At 36.5% G+C, this 23,072-nt stretch overlaps 2 protein-coding genes across 5 annotated transcripts in view; both read right to left on the minus strand.

Moving 5' to 3' along the window:
- The window catches only part of LOC105190690 (solute carrier family 26 member 10), an 83,342-nt gene that overhangs the window by 47,139 nt on the left and 13,131 nt on the right, over nucleotides 1–23,072 (minus strand). The window contains exons 2-6 of one of the 4 annotated variants that reach the window (XM_011153566.3): nucleotides 17,166–17,193; nucleotides 3,086–3,199; nucleotides 2,528–2,689; nucleotides 1,193–1,303; nucleotides 765–940 (exon numbers count right to left, since the gene is read on the minus strand). In XM_011153566.3, the coding sequence (XP_011151868.1) occupies nucleotides 765–940; nucleotides 1,193–1,303; nucleotides 2,528–2,689; nucleotides 3,086–3,199; nucleotides 17,166–17,193 (591 nt within the window). Of the gene's footprint in view, nucleotides 1–764; nucleotides 941–1,192; nucleotides 1,304–2,527; nucleotides 2,690–3,085; nucleotides 3,200–4,608; nucleotides 4,818–5,932; nucleotides 6,298–17,165; nucleotides 17,194–23,072 lie in introns of those variants that run through there. The other 3 variants (XM_011153568.3, XM_011153567.3, XM_025299997.1) reach the window with 3 other exon arrangements.
- Nucleotides 19,818–20,802, minus strand: LOC112588838 (uncharacterized). Its single transcript, XM_025299998.1, has one exon. The coding sequence runs from the start codon at nucleotides 20,533–20,535 to the stop codon at nucleotides 19,849–19,851; it is 687 nt and encodes a 228-aa protein (XP_025155783.1). The 5' UTR covers nucleotides 20,536–20,802; the 3' UTR covers nucleotides 19,818–19,848.

Consider the following 23,072-nt stretch of genomic DNA (forward strand, 5'->3'; position numbering starts at 1 on the left):
TGAAATGCCTTGTTTTGTTTGTGGTCGAGCTTTTCATCTAAATCAGTTAGCTCGATTAAATGGTGACGATATGCGATAAAACGAGAAATAGCTATGAGAAGATGCGAAGAAGCTGATAGGCAAGTTGATTTGATGGATGATGCACACTTGTGTCTTAATTGTAAATGAACCAAAAATATTTTTAATTGTTATGCTTTAAAATATAGTTTAATTAAAAAAGTTGTGCTTTGTATTCTCAATAGAAAGCGAAACATAATCGAATGGTACACTTGTTGTACAGTTGTGGTACAGTTGTTAATGTATTATACTGAATTATACTCGTATTGAAACACGTGTTTCACATAGAAAATGAAAGTATCACAGAAATCTCTGAAATCTCAAGTCATCATCTTCAAGTCAATGTCACCTTTATAGCTTTTTATTTTTAAATATATACAGAAAACAAATTTTTAGTTATAAATCAAAGTAGGAATACATCTTACTCATTGTAAATAAGAAATTGTGATATTAAACTCTTTTGACATTTGATGCCTCGTAAAAGTCAAATGGTCAATTATTGGGAGTTGTGCCTATGGGAACTTTTTATCAGAGAGACAAGATTTATAACATATCAAATATTTAGCCAATTTCACCGAAATCCAATTTACATAAGGAATTGTACGGGGTCCTTTAAATTAAAACTTTTCTTACTAAAAAAATATTTCTTTAAAATAATATATCAAAGGAAATTGTGACTTTTTATTTGAATCATACAATAAAATTACCTGTATGATAGCAACTGTGAATGTGACTGCGGTCGCAACCTCTATCGGTGAATATTGACGGCTTATGTTGGAAATTAAAATACCATTCTCGACTGACGTATTATTCATTGAAACTGCTGCAGAACTATATGTGGTAACAACTTTTCCTGTCATCATACATACAAGCGCGAACGTACCTTAATTAAAAGAAAATCAAGGATTTTATTTAATTATGAATTTTTTACCTGTCGGATTAATATTAACAAACATTAACATAGGAGAAACGCGAAGTTATAAATAAATTTAACGGATATATCAAATTTTCTATTAATAACTCGTGCACTCTAATAATAGGCAGCTTATCAATTATTTTTGCTGAGAAAAAATAATTTTTTTAGCCTCGATCGAGGTTGCTTATGACTCGACATAACTCAACGATGGACACTTACCCATCGAGTTATGTCTGGACGTGCCGAGGAGGAAATATACCAACACTGGGAAGAAAGCCATGTACATACCAACAATGGGCGGTACATTGCCTAAGATCGCGTAAGCCATACCTGTAAAAAAAATATCGAGATCAACTATACAACACATTAATTTAAGCGTCTCTGCCACATAAAAGGAATATGAAAGAAATTTGTTCCTCCTGATATAGCTAAAGTTTCACAATAGAACCCCGTCGCAAATATAGTAGTAGTTTTATTAAATATAGATAATAAAAATAAAAATATTTTAATATACAGAGTGAGTCATTTTATTATGTATATTTGTGTGTTACCCACTTCAATAACTTTTTTATTTTTGATTGTAGAAACAAATGTTTCAGACAAAAGTTATATGGTTTAAAAGGGGATATAAAACAACTATATCAATTTATTTACAGATGGCGTCACTTTCGAAATCTGATCATTACTTTTTTAAGTAGAAATCCAAATTTTTTATTACATCATCTTTTTGTATCAACTAATTCTAACAACTTTTATCTGAAACATCTTTTCTATTTGCCTAATATTTTTTGAGATTTAAGGAAAACTCAGTAACCTTTTCAATATTTAACTTACTATATTTCGCTATTTGTCGGAAGAAAAAATAGTACGAGACTTTTTACTGTATTTAGTCTCAAGAATATATTGTTATAATAGCGCCCTGATTTTTATTAAATTGATTGTTTTGAAATTTCTAAAAATTGATAAGTTAACAAAAGTTAAGGCATTATTGTAACAATATATTTTTGAGATCAAATAGAATAAAAAAATTTAGTACTATTTTTTCTTCCGACAAATAATTAGCGAGATATCGTAATTAAATATTTAAAATATTACCGAGTTTTCCTTAAATATTTCAAAAAATATTAGGCAAATAGAAAAATGTTTTAGACAAAAGTTGTTAAAATTAATTGGTAGAAAAATATGACATAATAAAAAATTAGGGTTTCTATTTATGAAAAGTAATGATCAGTGAATATCTCGAAAGTAGCGCCATCTGTAAACATACTGATATAGTTGTTTTATGTTTCCCTTAAAACTATATAACTTTTGTCTGAAATATTTATTTCCACGATCAAAAATAAGTAAGTTATTGGTGTGGGTAACTTAAAATGACTCACCCTATATATGCATATACGTAGAGCGGTGATTGAAGACGAAACCAAACTTGCTAGTTTGACATTATTTTTTTAATTATATCGTATGTATATACTTCGTTTAATCGTATTATTATTGTAGATCCAGACATTTAAAAAATCAGAAATGAAATCAAAGCTCTTTATTAGAGTAACGTACCTTGTGGAACATGCATTACAGCTACGGTAATGCCAGCAACAATATCTCCCAATATATTGTCCTTCCAGTTGTATGAAGAAATCCAGTCGATCAGAGGTATAGATTTTTTTAAAAGCGCAACTGGCTTTATTTTCTTGCATCTTCTCGATACTTCTTTACTAACTAAAGAGCAGTAGATCATCGTTTAAGTTAATATCAACGCAGCAACCGGTATCTGATTTAGTTGTTAAACATGTAGTAATAACATTTAAAACAAAATGATTCTCGATTCATGTTCAAATAGATCTTGACAATCACACCAAAATAACATCGTCCAAACATTCTTAGTACTCCCATGATCTATGTGACTCCGCGTTCCGAAAAGATGTCGGCCTTCATCTATTCCGTTTCCTCGTGATCAATTTACCAGTTTCGACCGGTTCTGTTTGTAATGCGCAAAGTAGTGGTCAACGTTTCATCGCACGGTTTCCCATACGAACGCGCGAGTTCAAGTAAAAGGCCAGGCACAGTGAAAGGTAAAATTAGCGCACATTCCCAAGTCGAAATCTTGATACTTACGAATCCTCTTAGGCTTCACATATTTATACAAGTGATTAAGCTCATCCTGCTGATAGACCGGCCGTCTGACTGTCAATTCCGGGCCGTTTGTTGACATGTCGTCGCTTAAGTAGTCTGCGAACGAGTAAGAGTCGGATAAAAATTGTGCCCGAGGTGTGTGAGATCGCGCGTGCGCCACCATCTATTTTGTCGGTCAAGAAAGTTAATTGATAGGAAGATCAACGTCGTTATTCATTGATATCGAGCCGGTTATGTCTATTTTATTAAAGTTGAAGGGAAAATACTTATAATATTTATAAAACACAGTTTTGCGCATCACAATTAAGAGCGTCCGTCGTCTACGTGTGCTATTGTATATAATTTGAGCGTTTATCCGAATGAAAGGTCAATTTGATCAATACGACTGAATCGTATTAAATTGCACATAACATAATTAACGGCAAAGTTCCAATGGGTAAGCCAGGACAAATACAATTCTACTATTGCAGGCTTTCAATCCGGCAAATTAAAATTGGCGTAAACAAATTTCGTTTCGGCCGATGTAAACTGAAACGGGTATTATCTGAGAGACCGAATTTGCAAGGCATGCGGCTCGCATTTCCAAGAGTTGATCGAGTAAATGATAATGTGATTAAATCATGAAATAGGATTGTTTGATTGAATCGCCTGACGTATTACGTCAGTAAACAGTATCGCTATGTTTTCACGAGAATTAAACGTTGACATCCACGCGGGATGAGATTGTTGACGAAGAATCACTTACGAAATTGTATATTTCTCCACATCACAAAAATTTAAAGTATTAAATCATTTATTAAAAAGGCTGCAAAAAGTTGATTATTAATTAGAACAAAAATCTGAAAGATATACGGTCCGTTTCTTATTAAATTGTGCAATACAAGATGCACTAATCCGTATGCGCGCAAGCAGAATCCGTTGAAACACGAAATCTCTTCTCCTGTTACTTTAAATGAAATTAATAATTTTGAAATATTTCTGGAATTCTGGAATTCGCTGAAACACGAAATCACTTCTCCTGTTATTTTAAATGAAATTAATAATTTTGAAATATTTCTGGAATTGAATAACTTTATTAAATTTTATATTATCTTTTACGAAAAACAAAAGACTGTAAGAACTAGTATGTTTTAAATATCTTCAAGAGAAATATTTTTAGTTTTATAATTTTGTCCTACTGTGCGATAAATATAATTTATTCAGCTAAGGATTAAGAAAAATGGAGATGTGTAATTATTTATCGTGAAAAATTAACTATTTGTAAAAGTTCACGATAATAATTGCACAAAAGCCATAATATTTATCCTGAATTACACACGAGACTGAAGACAATTGTCTCACAATAAATTCGCATCCGAGAGCGTTATATTACGACCGAGTGTTTATCTACGATTGATTCGACAACGCGTCGTGTCCTAATTGATAACAATTGTCAATTAATTATTGTCGCAACTGACGATACGAAACGGTATTACAATTATCAACATTTTGATAGCATGAACTACCTGTGGACATCGCAAAGTCTGCTTTCGAGAAGAACTGCTGTAGGCACTTCAGAACTCGAACGATTGTTCGCGGCTCAGCGTCTAACCACGGTATGATAAGTGAACTTTCTCGAACTAAGCGGAGTTGATAACTAAGCGTGTGCCTGTGACTCTACTAATTTGCTGACATTCCGATTAAATGTTTTTTCGGCGATAATATGCGCCCAGCATATTCGCCGCATCATGTACTTCCTATTGAAATTCAGTCGCGCGTCACTAATTGGCCTTTGTACGAAACAATACACAGAGATTACGATCATGTGTAATTATGAGCCAATCACCATTATGTCGACAGATACGCCCACAAATTGCGGATTAATGTAGTATATAGACAGTGTCGGGGAAGGGTTAAGGAGGATTCTTTCTCTCTCTCTCTCTCTCTCTCTCTCTCTCTCTCTCTCTCTCTTTCTCTCTCTCTTTCTCCCCCTCTCTCTTTCTCTCTCGTTAGACTGACGTCACGATGTCACATGACGTCGAGAGAATGAGGAAACGAAGAAGATTCGCTACGCAATCCACGCGCATACGTGCTTGGTTCATTGTGCCGTGCGCGGGCATGAGAGAGAAATTTAAGATTACCAACGACTATTAAAAAATGCGAGTGATTTTTCCGTGAGAACTTTTGTCACACAAAAATGTCTTTTTGTGATTTAATGCTTTTTTCGTAAAACCAACTATTACACGCGACAAACGCAACGGAATTGCTTGTTCTGATCAACTTTCTTATAAAAAATGAATGTATGCATAATGAAACATGAAAGCTTACAGGGGTTTAAGATTCATATTAATATTCATTATTTCAAATTTGTCTCACATGAATTACTCAGATTTGTATCTAGTTAGAGAGATGAGAGTCTCTCTCTCTCTCTCTCTCTCTCTCTCTCTCTCTCTCTCTCTCTCTCTCTGCCTCTATTGAATCATGATTATCAACACAAAATGCCACATGTATTTCTATGATTCAAACTCAAATCCGATAAGAAATTTAAGTTTAAGGTTCGTATTAATAATCCTTACTTGAAATTTGTCGCAATTCTTAGATTTGAAAGCCAGATCTGAGTTTTTCAACTAAATACAATATTCGTGATATTATATTTGCAATTGTGATTCAACTGGAAAACTCATACTTGATTCTAAATTCAATTTTAAATATCTCACATAAGATAGGTTTAATATGGTAACTATCGATACGAGTTTTAGTGTCTTTCATGTTAGACAAGTTCAAAAAACAACAATACGAATCCAAGGTATCGACTTTTTAATTACTTATTGTTGATCGTCGTGTACTTACTGTGATACACGATTATCTATAGCCTTTGCCGAAGAAGCAACGAAAGAATTGACACGAGGCAACTTGGCGAAGATGAACGTGTTACTATATCGACGATCGAATTAGAGATCCGGTTAATAGAATTTCACTCTGCCCCGTGTGTTCGCGCCGATTCGATCGTCGGTTCGATAATTAATTAAACGCACGCGTAGTTTCACGAGCCGCAAACGCGCACGGCGATAAACGAACACGTAATGCACTACACGCAGTTCTTTCCCGCAACACATACGTGCGCTATCTCGCGTGGATGCTCGCGTAACGGGCATATAATGTGCGTAACGAATTCAAAGATTCGTTATACATGATGCGACATATTATCCATATCGAACCAATATCGTCATCATAACGCGATATCACTTACTGAGAGAGAGCAAATCGCCCGAAACAGATGCATCGTCGACGCACCGACACTATCGCAATCCGGTTATATCGGTGTCAATGATAACAAACAAGTTTAACGTATATTCGCGCGCCGGGTGTTCCCGCATCTTTCTATCTGCGTGCTGCGCATCAAACGATTCATTTCGTTCTTCGCTTGTGTAAAGTATTCGAAATATTATAATGTTGAAGGCTCTCTAGTATCGTTCGGGTCATCGGTGGCTCGCATTACCTAATTCACACAAAGTGATCCTAGTCCAGTTAAGCTGGGTTTGACTCTTTTCGGTGAGAATATAGAATAAAATGGTAAAAAGAAAAGTTGCACTCAATCGCGTTGAACTACCACAGTCGTTATTTTCTTGCGAATGCAACATGTCCACAAAGTACAATCACAATTCTTCTTTAGAAAGTCATATTTTTTCAAGTAACACGATAAGTAAATAATAATATTCATAAGAACGCAAATCATTGTTGTATCAAAGAAATTACAAAAATTATTATCAACAAGATGTAACAATGTGAAAAAAATTAAAAGAACAAAAAGTGGTACTAGATTTTTGTACTCTATTTCATTTCTAGAATATGCTGTTACAATAGTGCCCTAACTTTTATTATTATAATTTGTTAATCTTTGGAAGTTTCAAAATCATTAAGATAGGGCACTAAAGTAACAGCATATTATAGAAACCAAATAGTGTAAAAAAGTCTAATGTCCCAACTTTCTTCCGATAAATTACCGAAATATCGTAAGTTAAATATTGAAAGATATCAAGTTTTTTTGATATTAACTTAAATATCTCAAAAAGTACTAGACAAATAAAAAAATGTTTCAAACAAAAGTTCTTCAAATTAATGAATAAAAAAAGATAAAATAATAAAAAATTGAGATTTCCATTTAAGAAAAATAATAATCAAAGAATATCTCGAAAATGGCGCTATCTTTAACAAAATGGTATCACTGTCTTATGCCCCCCTTCAAATCAAACAACTTTTGTTTGAAATGTTTTTCAGTATCTTTCATATTTTTCGAAATATGATATTATATCGAGATATTTGCATAAATTTAAAATGGGGCACCCTATGTGTGTGCATGTGAGTATATATACATGTGTGTGTATATATGGGGCATTCTCTGTTAAATCAGCCACTTCCCTGCGCATCTCAATTTTCGATATAAATCACTTTTAGAGCTCAAAATTTTCGTTGAAATGTCTATTTTTCGATGCCGTCTGATATTTTTGGCGCCGCAGGATGGCAATATGCGCCATAATATGAACTGAAACGAGCAGAAGCCATGAAAATGACGGAAAATCCCACTACAAATTTCGAGGTTTCCAATCCTTCACCGCTAAAACTTAAAAACTCGGTAAATATATGAACCTTTACTACAAAAATCTGTATTCTTCGCTATGAACCCCGGATCCATAACCCGAATCCAAAAATCTCTCACCCCAGATTCTCATGACTCAATACATCATGAGTTCCATAGTCCTGAAATTTCTTCATTGTTGGAACGCCATGAACCCTGAACTCCACGAGCCGAATCAGGATTCCCTCATATCTCCAAAACGCCATCGATCCAAATCTCATATATTTACCGAGGTTTTAAGTTTTTAAAAGAAATGAAAGATTGAAAACCTCGAAATTTGTAGTGGGATTTTCCATCATTTTCATGACTTTTGCTCGTTTCGGTTCATATTATGGCGCAGCCATCTTGCGGCGCCAAAAATACCAGACGGCATCAAAAAATAGACATTTCAACGAAAATTTTGAGCTCTATAAAAGTGATTTATATCGAAAATTGAGATGCACAGGGGGTGGCTGATTTGACAGAGAATGCCCCATATATATACAGGGTGTCCCATTTAACTTGAGACATTGAAATAACTTGAAAACAAAGAAAAAACAGGATCGATGAAACATGTGTCGAACGAATTCCAAGGACGAGTAAAATGGCATGATTTCTTTTTCATTTGATGGACGTCCTCAAGGTCAACTTTGTTATTTCAAATGAAAACTTATATTTTTTATGACGGAAGCATATTCTACGTAAAAAATGGTAATTATTTACATTAACGGACACCTGACGGATCAGCTTGACCTTGACATATGTTATAGAGGATATATTTTTTAGTAACTTTTTCTAATAAATTAATCGGCGCTCGTGCTTTATTAAAAAGTTATTAACCAAAAAAGTAAGGAAAATATAGCAGTGATTTTACCTATGGACCACCTCCCGATCTCAAAAATTTTAGTTATACTATATATAGTATGTTATATAGATCATCACTCTAAGTAATGCTGGAAGGTTTTAGCTGGCGGTTACTGTTTATTAAAAAGTTATTAAAAATAATTTTGGTATATGTGTAAGTTGCAAGTGCGTTTAGCACGATGCGCTACGTGCGTACCACTCCCCACTCTCCAACCCACCCCCGCCCCTTCATCCCCCTTCTAATCCCCCACTCACTCTTCTACTGTATCAGTACTGTAAGCAGTATGTTTACGAAAGTGATTGGTCATGTTCAGCGGAGGAAACTGCTCCGCTACCACTCAATAGCAAATGTTCATGATTGGAGAATTCTTTTAAATCTTTGGCAGGTCCGAACAGACGTACCAATCAGAGACGTTTGTTACGGAACTGTAGCAGAGTAGTTTTTTCCGCTGAACGCGACCATTGAAAAAAACAATGGGAAGGGGATGAGGCGGAGTAGGTGAGATGGGGGAGAGCGGGGGTGGGGTGGGGAGTGGAGGGTAGGGCGCGCGTAGCGCGCCGTGCTAAACACACTTGCAACTTACGCATATACCAAACTTTTTTGGTTAATAACTTTTTAATAAAGCACGAACGCCGATTAATTTATTAGAAAAAATTACTCAAGAATGTATCCTCTATAACATATGCCAAGATCAAGTTGATCCATAAGGTGTCCGTTAATGTAAATAATTACCACAATTTTTACTCGAAACGAATAAAATAAACATATCACAATAAATGCTCAAAATGATGGCCTTCCATTTTCAAACACTTGTTAAAGCGATTAATAAAAGATGTACTGATAATAAAGTTTCTGGACGGATATCGCGACAGGCATTTCGGATTCGCTCTTTCATGTTTTCTGGTGTGGTTGGTCGATCGTGATAAACTTTTTCTTTAAGGTGGCCCCATAAATAAAAATCTAACAGTATTAAATCAAGCGACCTCGCCGACCTGGACCTCCCCGACCTATCCAGGGACCAGGTTATTTCTGATTCATTATTTGGCGTGCATAACGCGAATAATGAATTGGGTATCCGTCCTGCTGAAACCATATATTTATTCTATCTGTTAGGCTTACTTCTTCAAGTAGTACGTGTAATTCTACATCCAAGAAGTTTCCATATTTCACTCCATTCAGCGTATCATTGATGAAAAAAGAATCGAAAAATTAATGGATGAATGAATGAATGAAAAAAGGAATATTATTTTATCGCCAATGACTCCACATCAAACATTGACAGATCATGGACGTTGATGTTCTACTTTGCGAAGCCATCTCGAATTTTGATCTGACCAATAATGCATATTATGTCGATTAACTTCTTCATTATTGGTAAAAGTAGATTCATCAGAAAATAAAACCGAAATAATCAAAACATCTCAGCGGCACGATCACGCTTCTTTTGATCAGTATAAACACGAGATACGGAACACTTGTAAACATGAGATATTCATATGATCGCGATTTTCTGATGAATCTACTTTTACCAATAATGAAGAAGTTAATCGGTATAATATACATTATTGGTTAGATCAAAACGTTTGGAAATAGAAGGCCATCATTTTGAGCCATCATTTATTGTGATACGTTTATTTTATTGTTTGGAATAAAAATCGGAATTACTTCGTACGATATCTCCAAAAGTAATGATCAAATAAAAAAATTTTTCGAACAAAAGTTAATTGTTTTTTTACGTAGAATATGCTTCCGTCATAAAAAATACAGGTTTTTATTTGAAATAACAAAGTTGGCCTTAAAATTACCTTGAAGACGTCCATCAAATGAAAAAGAAATCATGCCATTTTACTCGTCCTTGGAATTCGTTCGACACGTGTTTCAGCGATTTTTGTTTTTTTCTTTGTTTTCGAGTTATTTCGATATCTCAAGTTAAATGGAACACCCTGTATATATAAGGCTGATCCATTTTAATCCACAATCAGAAATATTTCATCAGGTATGCCAGATCGCGAAAAATGTTTCAAACAAAAGTTGTAAGTTTAGAGAGGGATACCTGAGGGTGACCTTGACTTGACCTTGTATTGTCGTTTAAAGGTTACGTAAAGGTCAATTTTAAAATCCTAAATGCAACTCCCCTTTTTTATTGCATATTTTTGTAGCCCTTATTGAGACGTTTTCAAAACACTATCTACTTTTATCTTTTGCGTAAGCCATTCTCAAGATATGAAGCTTCGAAGTTGACATACTGCCGGTATTCGCATTACCCGATGTACACCGCGGGGAGGTTACTCGGTCGGATTTGTACATTATAGTGGCCCTAAAAAAGGCCGATTTTGTGTGTGTGTGTGTGTGTGGGAGGGGGGTAGCTCATTCATCATAGATGTTCGAAAACTTCGCTATCGACAGCTCGGCACACTCGAACTCGCTTTTCGAAACTTTCGACGAATTTCAAAAGAACGTTTGCTGAAATCACTCAGCACGAATTTCTGATGCGATCCATCATATCCTATTACGTTATTGGCGGTTGACGGAACATTGCGTCTTTCAAAAATCCCGACAGATAAAAATCTGGAGGAGTAAGGTCGGGTGATCTTGGTGGTCACCAAACTTTGTAAAAATGCCGAATAGGGGACCTATCCTATGACCTTGACCTTGACATATGTTGTCAAGGACACCTTCCTGAGTAACGTGCAAAAGATTTTAGCCGTCTCCCGCTGTTCGTTAAAAAGTTAGTGCTAAAAATTTTCATAAACACACAAGTTAGAAGTGCGGTTTGCACGGCGCGCTATGCGCCCCCCCGGCCCCTGCTTAACGCCGTCCCTCCCCCATCCCTCCCCTTGTGCTAAACTCACTTGTATCTTACCACCTTATCTCTATGGGAAAAAGTTGGAAATGGAAGTAAGGTTAGATTAGATTACGTTATATCTAACTTTACTTCCATTTCCAACTTTGGTAAATATGCACATTAGGTCAACCTCCTCAAAAGTTCATGACCTTAATATATGTTGTCAAGGACATGTTCCTGAGTGTTATGCAAAAAGTTGTAGCCGTCGCTCATTGTTATATATATTAAATTGTTATGTCGCTCATTGTTATATATATAAAAATTTCTTAACAAAATTATTCTTAACAAAAGAAATTTCAAAAATAGAAAATTTTCCGACACTATGTATATATTTAAGGGTAAATATTTACCTATGGGGACACCTCCCGATCTCAAAAATTTTAGTTGTATGTTATGTGGATCATCACTCTAAGTAATGCTGCATGGTTTTAGTTGACGGTCATTGTTTATTAAAAAATTATTAATAAAAGAAGTTTGATATACACATAAGTTGCAAGTGCGTTTAGTACGACGTGCTACGCGCGTCCCATCCCCACTCCCTGATATTTACCCGAAAGTGATTGAAAACAAACAATGGGAAGAAGGTGAAGAGAAGCGGGTGAGATGAGGGTGGGGCGGGGGTGTGGTGGAGAGTGGGTGTGGAGCGCGCATAGCGCGCCGTGCTAAACGTACTTGCAACTTACGTATATACCAAACATTTTTTGTTAATAACTTTTTAATAAACAATGAGCAAGGGCTCCAACTTTTTGCATAACACTCAGGAACATGTCCTTAACAGCATATATCAAGGTCATGAACTTTTGAAGGGGTTGACCTAATGTGCATATTTACCCCAACTTTTTCCCATAGAGATAAAGTAGTAAATTGTAAGTGCGTTTAGCACGGAGAGGACGGGGTGGGGGAGGGACGGGGGAGGAGCAGAGGAGGTGGGGTGGAGCAGGGGGCGCGCGTAGCGCGCCATACTACACGCACTTGCAACTTACGCATAAACCAAACGTTTTTTGCTAATAACTTTTTAACAAACGAGCGACGGGTAAAACCTTTTACACATTACTCAGGAAGGTGTCCTTGACAATATATGTCAAGGTCAAGGTCATAGGAGCAGGGTCCCCTATTCGGCATTCTTACCCTAAACTTTACTATCCCGACCTATTCATAGATGAAAAAGTGACATCGAGGTGATTCCCGAAGGAAAATAAACTGTGATGTACAAATCCGACCGAGCAACCTCCTCGCGGTGTACATCGGGTAATGCGAATACCGGCGGTATGTCAACTTTCAAGCCTCATATCTTGGTAATGGCTTACGCAAAAGATAAAAGTAGGTAATGTTTTGAAAACGTCTCAATAAGGGCTACAAGAATATGCAATAAAAAATAGGGAGTTCTGTTTAGGATTTTAAAGTTGACCTTTACGTGACCTTCAAACGACAATCCAAAGTCACCATTAGATGCCCCCCTCTGAACCCTGTAACTTTTGTTTGAAACATTTCTCACGATCTGTTTTACCTAACGAAATATTTTCGATTGTCGATTAAAATGCATCACACTGTATATACAGGGTGAGGGGTTATAAGTTTACAACCCGAAGTGTGAAGGTAGATTGGGTTAAGACAAACATAAAAGTCCCATACCGTTTGGCGAGATTCGCAATAATTATCGAATTATTAATGACAGAAATCTGAGGAGTAGGAGCGCGCCGGCATAACATAGATGATTGGAGAAACGTTGCAGCTGCTTAGGCCGCAACGCGGCCCAATTGACCCAATAACTGTTGCCGGTGTGCAGCGAAGGGAAAGACAATGCGCTGCTATTCGTTATTTTATCTCGCCGGACCTACGTCTCGCCGCACGCCGCCAATAGTTGCTAGATCGAGTGGGCCGCACTGTGACCTGAGTAGCTGCAACGCTTCTTCAATCATCTATGTCGGCGCGCTCCTATTCCTCAGATTTCTGTCATTAATAACTCGATAATTATTGCGAATCTCGCAAAACGGTATGGGACTTTTATGTTTGTCTTAACGCAATCTACCTTCACACTTCGGATTGTAAACTTATAACCCGCCCCCCTGTATACAGGGTGTTTGATAGCTGATCATGCAGACGAAAGTTGGAGATAGATTGGGAGTAGCCGAGAAGAAAAGTCATGTACCATAATGTCAAATTGGCAATAGTTATCGAGTTATTAATTAAAACATGTGAGCCAACGAGCGCGTAGAGAGCGGAGGGCGGCCGCAGTAAGCACGTAGACATTTGATACAGGCGGAGTCAGCGAGTGTCGGTAGGCGAGCGCGCGCGGTGAGGGGCAACGTAAACAACAAGAGGCGAACGCGCGCGACGAGGAGCGAGCGAGCACAAGCGACAAGAGGCGAGCGAGCGCGACGAAGAGCGAGCGAGCGCGAACGACGAGGAGCGAGCGAACTATAAGGAAAAAGCTATAAAGAAAAAGCTCGCTCGCTCCTCGTCGCGCGCGATCGCCTCTTGTCGCTTACGTTGCCTCTCGCCGCGTGCGCTTGCCTATCGCCACTCGCTGACTCCGCCTGTATCAAATGTCTACGTGCTTACTGCGGCCGACCTCCGCTCTCTACGCGCTCGTTGGCTCACATGTTTTAATTAATAACTCGCTAACTATTGCCAATTTGACATTATGGTACATGACTTTTCTTCTCGGCTACACCCAATCTATCTCCATCTTTCGTCTGCATGATCAGCTATCAAACATCCTGTATACAGGATGTACAGGATGTCTCAAAACTCACGATTATCCTTTGGGAATATGAAAGAGAGTGAAATTCTGAGTCTGTAATTCCTCTTCTACTCCTCTTCTATCTATTTGATATCATCAGGTAAAAACAAATTTCGGCGTCAACGTAGGGCGAAGTCCCGCGCCAATATATGGCATTGTGCGACAGTTGTGCGCGCCACGCCGTTGACTTTCCTCATTAAAACCTTTGTTATTAATGGTCAAAGGAAAAAATAGGAAAGGAACTTTAGACTCAACATTTCACTCTCTTTCACATCCCCAAAGAATAATCGTGCGTTTCCAGACACCCTGTATACGGAATGTTTCACTTCACCCGGGTCACCCGATTTTCTTATAAACGCCACATTTTGAAGAAAAATATTTCAAGCAAAAGTTGTAGGGCTTCAAAAGATCTATTTACTGGCACTATGAATTTGACTTTGGGATGACCTTGAAAAGCCCAGTCAAGATCAACATAAAAATCTTAAATAGGAACTCCAATTTTTTATTACACCGTATTTTCCCACTAATTAATTTGAACAACTTTTGTTCAAACCATTTTTTTATTTACCTAATATTTTTTTAGATATTTAAGGAAAACTTGATATATTTTTTTCTGAAATTGTTTTACATTTTAACATTTTTAATATTGTAACTTATCTCAAAAGACAAAAGACTACAATGATATTTCTTCAATTAATAAATATTTATTAGAGAAAAACTATTTGCGTGTATACGAATGCATGAGTATGATATTTGAGTTATGGCATTCCAGGTCTGTAAATATGAAACCGGAATTTGCCCATAGATGGCCCTAGTTATCAATGTAGTTACCGTCAAACCGTGTCATTGGCGCCATTTCCATTTGTTGACATCTGACAAAGATTTTCAACTCACAACAATACAAGTTTCATACAACAGCATAGTTTGTAATAGCGTTGAACATGTCGAATTTTGTGCCTGGAAGCTACAATTTGCAGACAGCATCGATTTTCTGTTACCATTTGAAGAAAACTGCTGCAGAATCGCATCGAATGCTTGTCGAAGCTTACGGTGAGCATGCTCTTGGTAAATCACAGTGCTTTGAGTGGTTTAAAAAATTCAAACGTGGCGATTTTGACGTGAGAAACGAAGAATGTGGAAGACCACCGAGAAAGTTTGAAGACAGTGAATTGCAAGCATTGTTGGATGAGGATGACGCTCAAACGCAATAACAACTCGCGGATCAATTAAATGTAACACGAGAAGCCGTCTCCATACGTTTGAAAGCCATGGGAAAGATCCAGAAGATGGGAAATTGGGTTCCACATGAACTGAATGAGAGACAGCAGGAAAACCGAAAAACCACTTGCGAAATGCTGCTCGCCAGGTACAAAAGAAAGTCACTTCTCCATCGAATTGTGACTGGCAATGAAAAGTGGATATATTTTGAGAATCCTAAGCTTAAAAGATCATGGATAACTCCAGGCGAACCATCGACATCGACTGCAAGGCCAAATCGCTATGGACGGAAGACAATGCTCTGTGTTTGGTGGGATCAGAAGGGTGTGATCTATTATGAGCTGCTAAAACCTGGCGAAACCGTTCATACTGAACGCTACCGACAACAAATGATCGATTTGAATCAAGCTTTGTGTGAAAAACGACCAGAATATCAAGAAAGATAACACAAAGTGATTTTGCTTCATGATAATGCACCATCACACACAGCAAAACTGGTCAAGGAAACGATTGAGGCGTTTAGTTGGGAAATACTTTCGCATGCGGCTTACTCGTCAGACTTGCCTCCGTCCGATTACTACTTATTTGCATCGATGGGACACGCACTTACTGAGCAGCGCTTCACTTCTTACGAAAATGTACGAAAATGGCTTGATGACTGATTTGCCTCAAAAGAGCAACAGTTTTTTTGGCGTGGCATCCACAAATTGTCAGACAGATGGGAAAAATGTATAGCTAGCGATGAGCAATACTTCGAATAAAATATTTTTTATCATTTTCATACAATAAACGTGTATTTTCTATACAAAAATTCCGGTTTCATATTTACATAAATCGGTAAATCGTAAATATTCTGGTAAATCGTAAATATTCATCGTAGAGAGATCAATAACTATGGAAATTGACACAAATCCTTTATTCATTTAAGTTACGAATAAATTAGTCCAAAATAATTGTAAAGCTTTCTCTGACGAAAACTCGATTGCGAATTGACGAAATAGTCAATAAAATGCATAGATTCTCTCATTTCTTTTTCCTGTTTTTTAATGAAGAAACTACTGCATGAATAGCCAAGAGAGAAATTATTGTAATACCGAAAAAAATTACCAAAAAAAAATACCAAACGAACAAACACAACAGAGAACACTGTATTGTAATTACCAAAAAATGAACTATATTATCGTTATTCCATTATGTCGCAGCATCAAAGATTCGTTTCACCCACTCGCGTCTGTCTAACAATCAACTCTGGATTTCCTCACGCTATCGTTGATTCTCTGCAAGGTCACGTTACGACACGCTTAATAGATAAAGCACAAATCGAAAACAGCGGCAGACTGGCAGATCTATCGAATCACATATTTGTTGCTCGTCAAAAATCGATTCACATACCACACTATCACCAAGTTCGCAAAGAATCTTACCGTGGCTATGTCAGCGATCACTGCGACAAATCAAATTGGCACTGGAGGCGTGTTCCAATCGTTCTTTTCTCATACGAGGACGAATGTATCGGACAGATTTCTCTTAATCTTGAGAGATCACGAATAAACACGTCGATTGCGACAAGAGCAGATGGAGTACCAGAGCGCGACTTCGTTGGGGGGATTTTTCGTCTGTTGTCTCTGTTGTGAAATTTACGACGCTCAAAGCGCTCAAGGTGCACAAGCGCGTTTTTTTCCCTTTTTTATGTATATATTCAGGTGCACCGATCGCTAATAAGTCGCGGCAATTAATCAAAGAGCTAATTTCCTCGATATCTATGTCATGGTGAAATATCGAGCGAAACCGACATACCTTCTTTGTTTACTGTGCTGCATCTTAACTGTAAGAAAGAAAAAAGAAAAAATAGAAAAGATGAAAATATAAATAATTTACGAATGAAAACGAAAAATTTCATAACTTTGAGGATACAAGATTGCAACTGAGAAAGGTATATTTTTGATATCAAATAAAATTCTCGCATACATGTATATTCGCATGTATATTCTAACCTTAAATGTGTTATTTTTACTAAAGTACTTTAAGCGTTTCTGTAATTTTAAATTTACGTTATTTAATATATTTAAATGTGATAAATGAATTAATTTGATAATTATATATGTAAAAGTTTATACATATCAAGTTTTTTTTTATTTTAACCCTTTATATCCTAAATTAATTTATTCAAGACCTTATTAAATTTTTGCGTAATGAAATAACTCTTGGCATATCATAAACATAAGAAATAGAAAAATAAATCTTGTAACAATTCATGATTAAATTTTGACGTGGTATTTGTAAGTACCGATAGGAATGTAGGGTAAAACACGGGAAAAAGGTTCAAGAGCACATATATAGAGCGGTACTTTAAAGTACCGTCAGGATATTATACAAAGAGTTAAAGTAGTTTGTGAGATAAAATAAATCATTTTAAAATGTTACAAATTTGTTTTTTATTATGTTTATCATTCTAAACATATTATTTACGTTGTCCTTCTTTGTTCCTTACATTTATTTATTTCTTATATTTACTTATAACTAGTTTATGTGAAGATATTCTTCAAATCTTCCATTTTATTGAATTAATAGTCTGTTGTATATTATTGACTTGACCCATGAGTTCGTGCGGTATTTTGGCTAGTTGGCATCCGTATGTTGATATTAGGAGGATAGTTTTATACAATTGGCCATCTATATATACAGGATGTATATATAGTATACATACATATATATGTGTGTGTGCGTGTGCGTGCGCGTGCGCGTGCGCGTGCGCGTGTGCGTGTGCGTGCGTGTGTGTGTGTGTGTGTGTGTGTGTGTGTGTAATATACATATGTATAAATAGTAAATGACTTTTTTGTTCAGAATGACTTAATCTAGAATTATATGACGGCTATTGTGTCTAGCGACAGATTCAAGATTCAGGATTCAAAGTTCTATATATTTATAGCTATAGCTATATATTATATTTATATTTACCGCTAGATACAATAGCTGTCATAATTGTAGATTAAGTTATTTTGAACAAAAAAGTCCTTTATCATTTTACAAATAAGTACACAAATTTTCAAATTATCAATTAAAATAACTTCTAGATGTGGTGTCATTTCCAATCATTCATAATTTAATAATTATTGCAATTTTTGCAAAATGGTACTTGACTTTTCTTCGCAGTTTAATTTCATTAATCTTCATAATTTTTCGTTTCCAAAATATTCCGGACACTTTATATATGTATACAGGGTGTTCAAAAAGTTCCGGTACGGCCGGATAACTCTTGAAATATTGGTTATCGTAAAAAACTTCTTCAACAAAAGTTGCAGAGAATGAAAAAAGGTATTCAATGGTGACCTTAACTTTTGACCTTGAGGTAACCTTCAAAGTCAAATGAAGGTCAGCTTCGTTTTATTCAAATGGAAGCATGTGATTTTGATAGCGGAAATCAATAGAGCATAAAAAATTACGTCTAGATATGTTCTTAGTCATGTCGACTTTTGACCTCTAGAGGTCATTTCAAGGTCATTGAACCTTACACTTCATAAGTTACAGGCCGGATAAATTTGGAAATATCAGTTGTCGGAAGAAACTTCTTCGACAAAAGTTGCAGGGAACAAAAAAAAAGGTATTCAAAGATGTAGGGGTACTCTCTCCCCTATTTCCTCTTTTTCCCCTTTTTATGTTGATCTCTTCTTTTTTCCTCTTAAATCTATAATCTTCCTCTATTTCCCCTATAATAGGAAATTCTTAAACTTACAAAAAACCAGACAACCTTTTCAATGGCGAATATATGATATCAGGTATTAATTGAGTCCTTTTTGAACATAAGATAGAGTAGAAAAGTGCAGCCATCTCCCGACGCGTATCTTTCCGGAGGCCAGAATTTCAAGACCGAGAATGTTCCGAAATTTTGACAAGATATGTGTCTGAAGATGGCGCGCTAATAATAAACAAAAAAATTAAAGAAATTGCAATTACTACAAAAAAGAAAGAAGTGTGCAATTACTTTTGCAAAACGCAATACAAAAACGTGTCTCTATATGGAGAAAATATTGTAGTAAAAATTAACACAAAATTGGGTAATGCTGGATTATATCGGAATAATGATTGAAATTATGATATATAATATGTTGTAATTTTTAGTGATGTATATGATGTATACACATCACTGAAGATTACAACATATATTATACGAGGGTAGTTTGATAAGTCAATGACTTTTTTAATAAAAGATATTTTTGTCGGCAAATAAGCGTTTTATTTCTCAACGTAGTCTCCTTTTAGCTCGATACATTTAGTCCACCGTTTTTCCAATTTTTTTATTCCTTCCAAATAATAGGTTTTCTCAAGGCCCTCAAAATAGGCGTTTGTTTCAGTGATGACCTCTTCATTCGACCCAAATCTCTTACCGCCCAGCCATTTCTTAAGGTTTGGAAACAGGAAATAGTCGCAGGGGGCTAAATCTGGTGAATATGCTGCATGGGGTAGCAGTTCGTAGCCCAATTTATGGATTTTTGCCATGGTGACTACACACGTGTGCACACCCGTGCATTGTCCTGATGGAACAGCACTTTTTTTTCGCCAAATGCGGTCGTTTTTGCTTCAAATCAATATCGAATCTGTCCAAAAGCTCTGAATAATATTCGCCGGTGATCGTTTTACCTTTTTCAAGGTAATCGATGTGAATGATATTGCGTGCATCCCAAAAAACTGTGGCCATGACCTTGTTGGCCGACAGACCCACCTTGGCCTTCTTTGGTGCACGTTCACCCGAAGAAACCCACTGTCTTGATTGTTCCTTGGTCTCTGGTGTGGTGTGATGGATCCATGTTTCGTCTACGGTAACGAAACGGCGCAAAAACTCGTTCGGATTGCGGCTGAACATCGCCAAACACTCCTTTGAAATGGTCACACGGTTCCGCTTATGGTCGAGTGTGAGCAATCGCGGCACCCATCGCGCGGATAGCTTTTTCATGTCCAAATATTCATGTAAAATGTGATGTACCCGCTCAGTTGAGATGCCTACAGCCTCAGCCACTTCACGCACTTTCATTCTCCGATCGTCCAATATCATTCCATGGATTTTATCGACGATTTCTGGCGTGACGACCTCTTTTGGGCGACCTGAACGTTCGGCGTCACTTGTGCTGGTACGACCATAACGGAACTCAGTAAACCACTTCTTAACCATTGAAATTGATGGTGCAGAGTCCCCATAGTATTTATCAAGCTTTGCCTTGGTTTCGGTGATGGTTTTTTTACGCAAAAAATAATGCTTAATCAGCACACGAAATTAACTTTTTTCCATTTTCGTTAAAATTCACGAGGTTGTCTGCTTTCAATGGCTGTCAAACACTAACTAAATGGCGCAGCTTGCCCAAACTTGTACAGTAGTCTATTAATAGATGGCAGTTGACGGGAGCAGTGCTTCATTTAAAGTTACTGCGCGGAAAATTCAAAAAGTCACTGACTTATCAAACTGCCCTCGTAATTTCGATAATTCCTGTATAATCCAGTATTATACACTTTTTTAATAATTTTTACTACAATATTTTCTCCGTGCACAGCTTATGTTCGTTTTCCTCTTAAGTGAATTTTTTATATTTTGTTTGGAATATATTTTAAAAATTCATTTTATTATTAGGAGCGCAAAAAAGTTCTGAGCCCTAGATTTCATACTACTGAAACCACAATTTAAATTGCATTAATTTTCCCGCCCTCTTGCGGTTTTAAAGCAGTGACATTTGGTCTTTCGAAACATCGTGCGATTTGGCGTTTGATGCACATAACCTTAAAATTAGCAGTGTTCACGATGGCAATAACAAAAGTGCATATTCGATTTTCCATCCACTTCGCGTTTCATCTGAAAAAAAATGCTGCTCAAGCCACTGAAATGATCTGTGTTGCATATGGAGAGAACGCTGTAAGTTATGCTGCGTGTAAAAGGTGGTATCAAAAATTTCGCCAAGGAAATTTCAGTCTTGAAGATGAACCGCGTGCTGGACGCCCTCAAAAGATTGAAACGGACGAACTGCAAGCATTATTGGATATAAACTCTGCACAAACTGAAAAGGAGCTTGCAGAGCAACTTGGCGTTACGCGACAAGCCATTTCCACACGTTTACATGCAATGGGGAAAGTTCAAAAGGAAGGCAGATGGGTTCTGCATGCACTGTCCGAAGACAACAAAAATCGACGGCGTGACACGGCACTCACTTTGCTTTCAAGGTTCCGGAAAAAGGATTTTCTGCACCAAATCATTACAGGTGATGAAAAGTGGATACTTTATGATAATCCGAAGCGTAAAAAATCATGGGTTGACCCTGGTCAACCTTCGACATCGACGCCAAAGACCAATATCCACATCAAGAAGGTTTTGCTTTGCATATGGTGGGATTGGAAAGGTGTATTGTATTACGAGTTATTACAGCCGGGTGAAACAGTAACGGCAGATCGCTATCAGCAACAATTAAGCAATTTGAGCGATGCGTTTGAAGAAAAGAGGCCATTTACTGTCAAAGGACGTCGTAAAGTGATACTGCTTCATGACAATGCCCGACCACATGTTTCGAAAGTGACTCAGGACCATATCTTTGCGTTAGGCTGGGAACTTCTCTCGCACGCGGCGTATAGCCCAGACATGGCGCCTTCCGATTACTACCTATTCCGGTCTCTGCAGCATTTCTTGGCTGATACACATTTTGTGACACTTGAAGAGATACGAAAATGCATTGATGACTTTATCGCCTCGAAGCCGGTGAGCTTCTACCATCAGGGAATTCGCAAGCTGCCCGAAAGATGGCAAAAGGTCATCGATGCAAACGGGGAATATTTCGTTGATTAATATAGTTTTGTTTGTTTTTAAATAAATTTTGAATTTTGCAAAAAAAGGCTCGGAACTTTTTTGCGCTCCTAATATATCTCATACATAGATACATACATAAGTACCACTCACAACTTATGTACAAACGTTTTTTTGTTATTTTAGATTTCAGAAGTTTTATGTTTCCCAGGTAGCAGGGTGATATAAAATAACATATTAATAACGTCTTGAGGCATCTTAATAATGTCACCTTGTTACTTGGGATATTATATATATATATATATATTGCGTTCTTCAATAAAGATATGACTGTTTTAATAAAAATATTATTTTCAATAAAACTATTGTTCAAATACATCAGTGTTATTAGTCTTTTGATATGAATCTGTTTTTTATCAATTAAAATTTCCCATTTTTTCATAAAATACTTCTCCTTTTTCTCATCATAATTTTCCCCTATTCCTCTATAATAAAAAAAAATAGAGTGTACGATCCCTGAAGATGACCTTGACCTTTGACCTTGAAATGACCTCTATAGATCAAAGGTCAACATGACTAAGGACATATGTGGACAATTTTTTACGTACTTTCGATTTCCGTTATTAAAAACACATACTTTTTGAGAAAACGGGGTTGACCTTCATTTAACCTTGAAAGTTACCTTAAAGTCAAAAGTCAAGGTCACCATTGAATGTCTTTTTTTATTCCCTGCAACTTTTATTAAAGAAGTTTTTTACGATAACCAATATTTTAAGAGTTACCCGGCCGTACTACAACTTTTTAAACACCCTGTATATATAATATATGTATATATATATTTTGATAGCTGATATTTCATATGAACAGGGTTGGGTAGTAACTCGTTACTTGTAACGAAGTTACAGATACAGTTACTTTTTTTTAGT

This window comes from Harpegnathos saltator, unplaced genomic scaffold (assembly GCF_003227715.2).
Source record: "Harpegnathos saltator strain DR-91 unplaced genomic scaffold, Hsal_v8.6 scaffold312, whole genome shotgun sequence".
Classification (NCBI taxonomy): domain Eukaryota; kingdom Metazoa; phylum Arthropoda; class Insecta; order Hymenoptera; family Formicidae; genus Harpegnathos; species Harpegnathos saltator.

Coding starts and splice junctions, on each gene's coding strand:
- LOC112588838 (XM_025299998.1), bottom strand. CDS start 20,535: ATGGTTAAGAAGTGGTTTACTGAGTTCCGTTATGGTCGTACCAGCACA.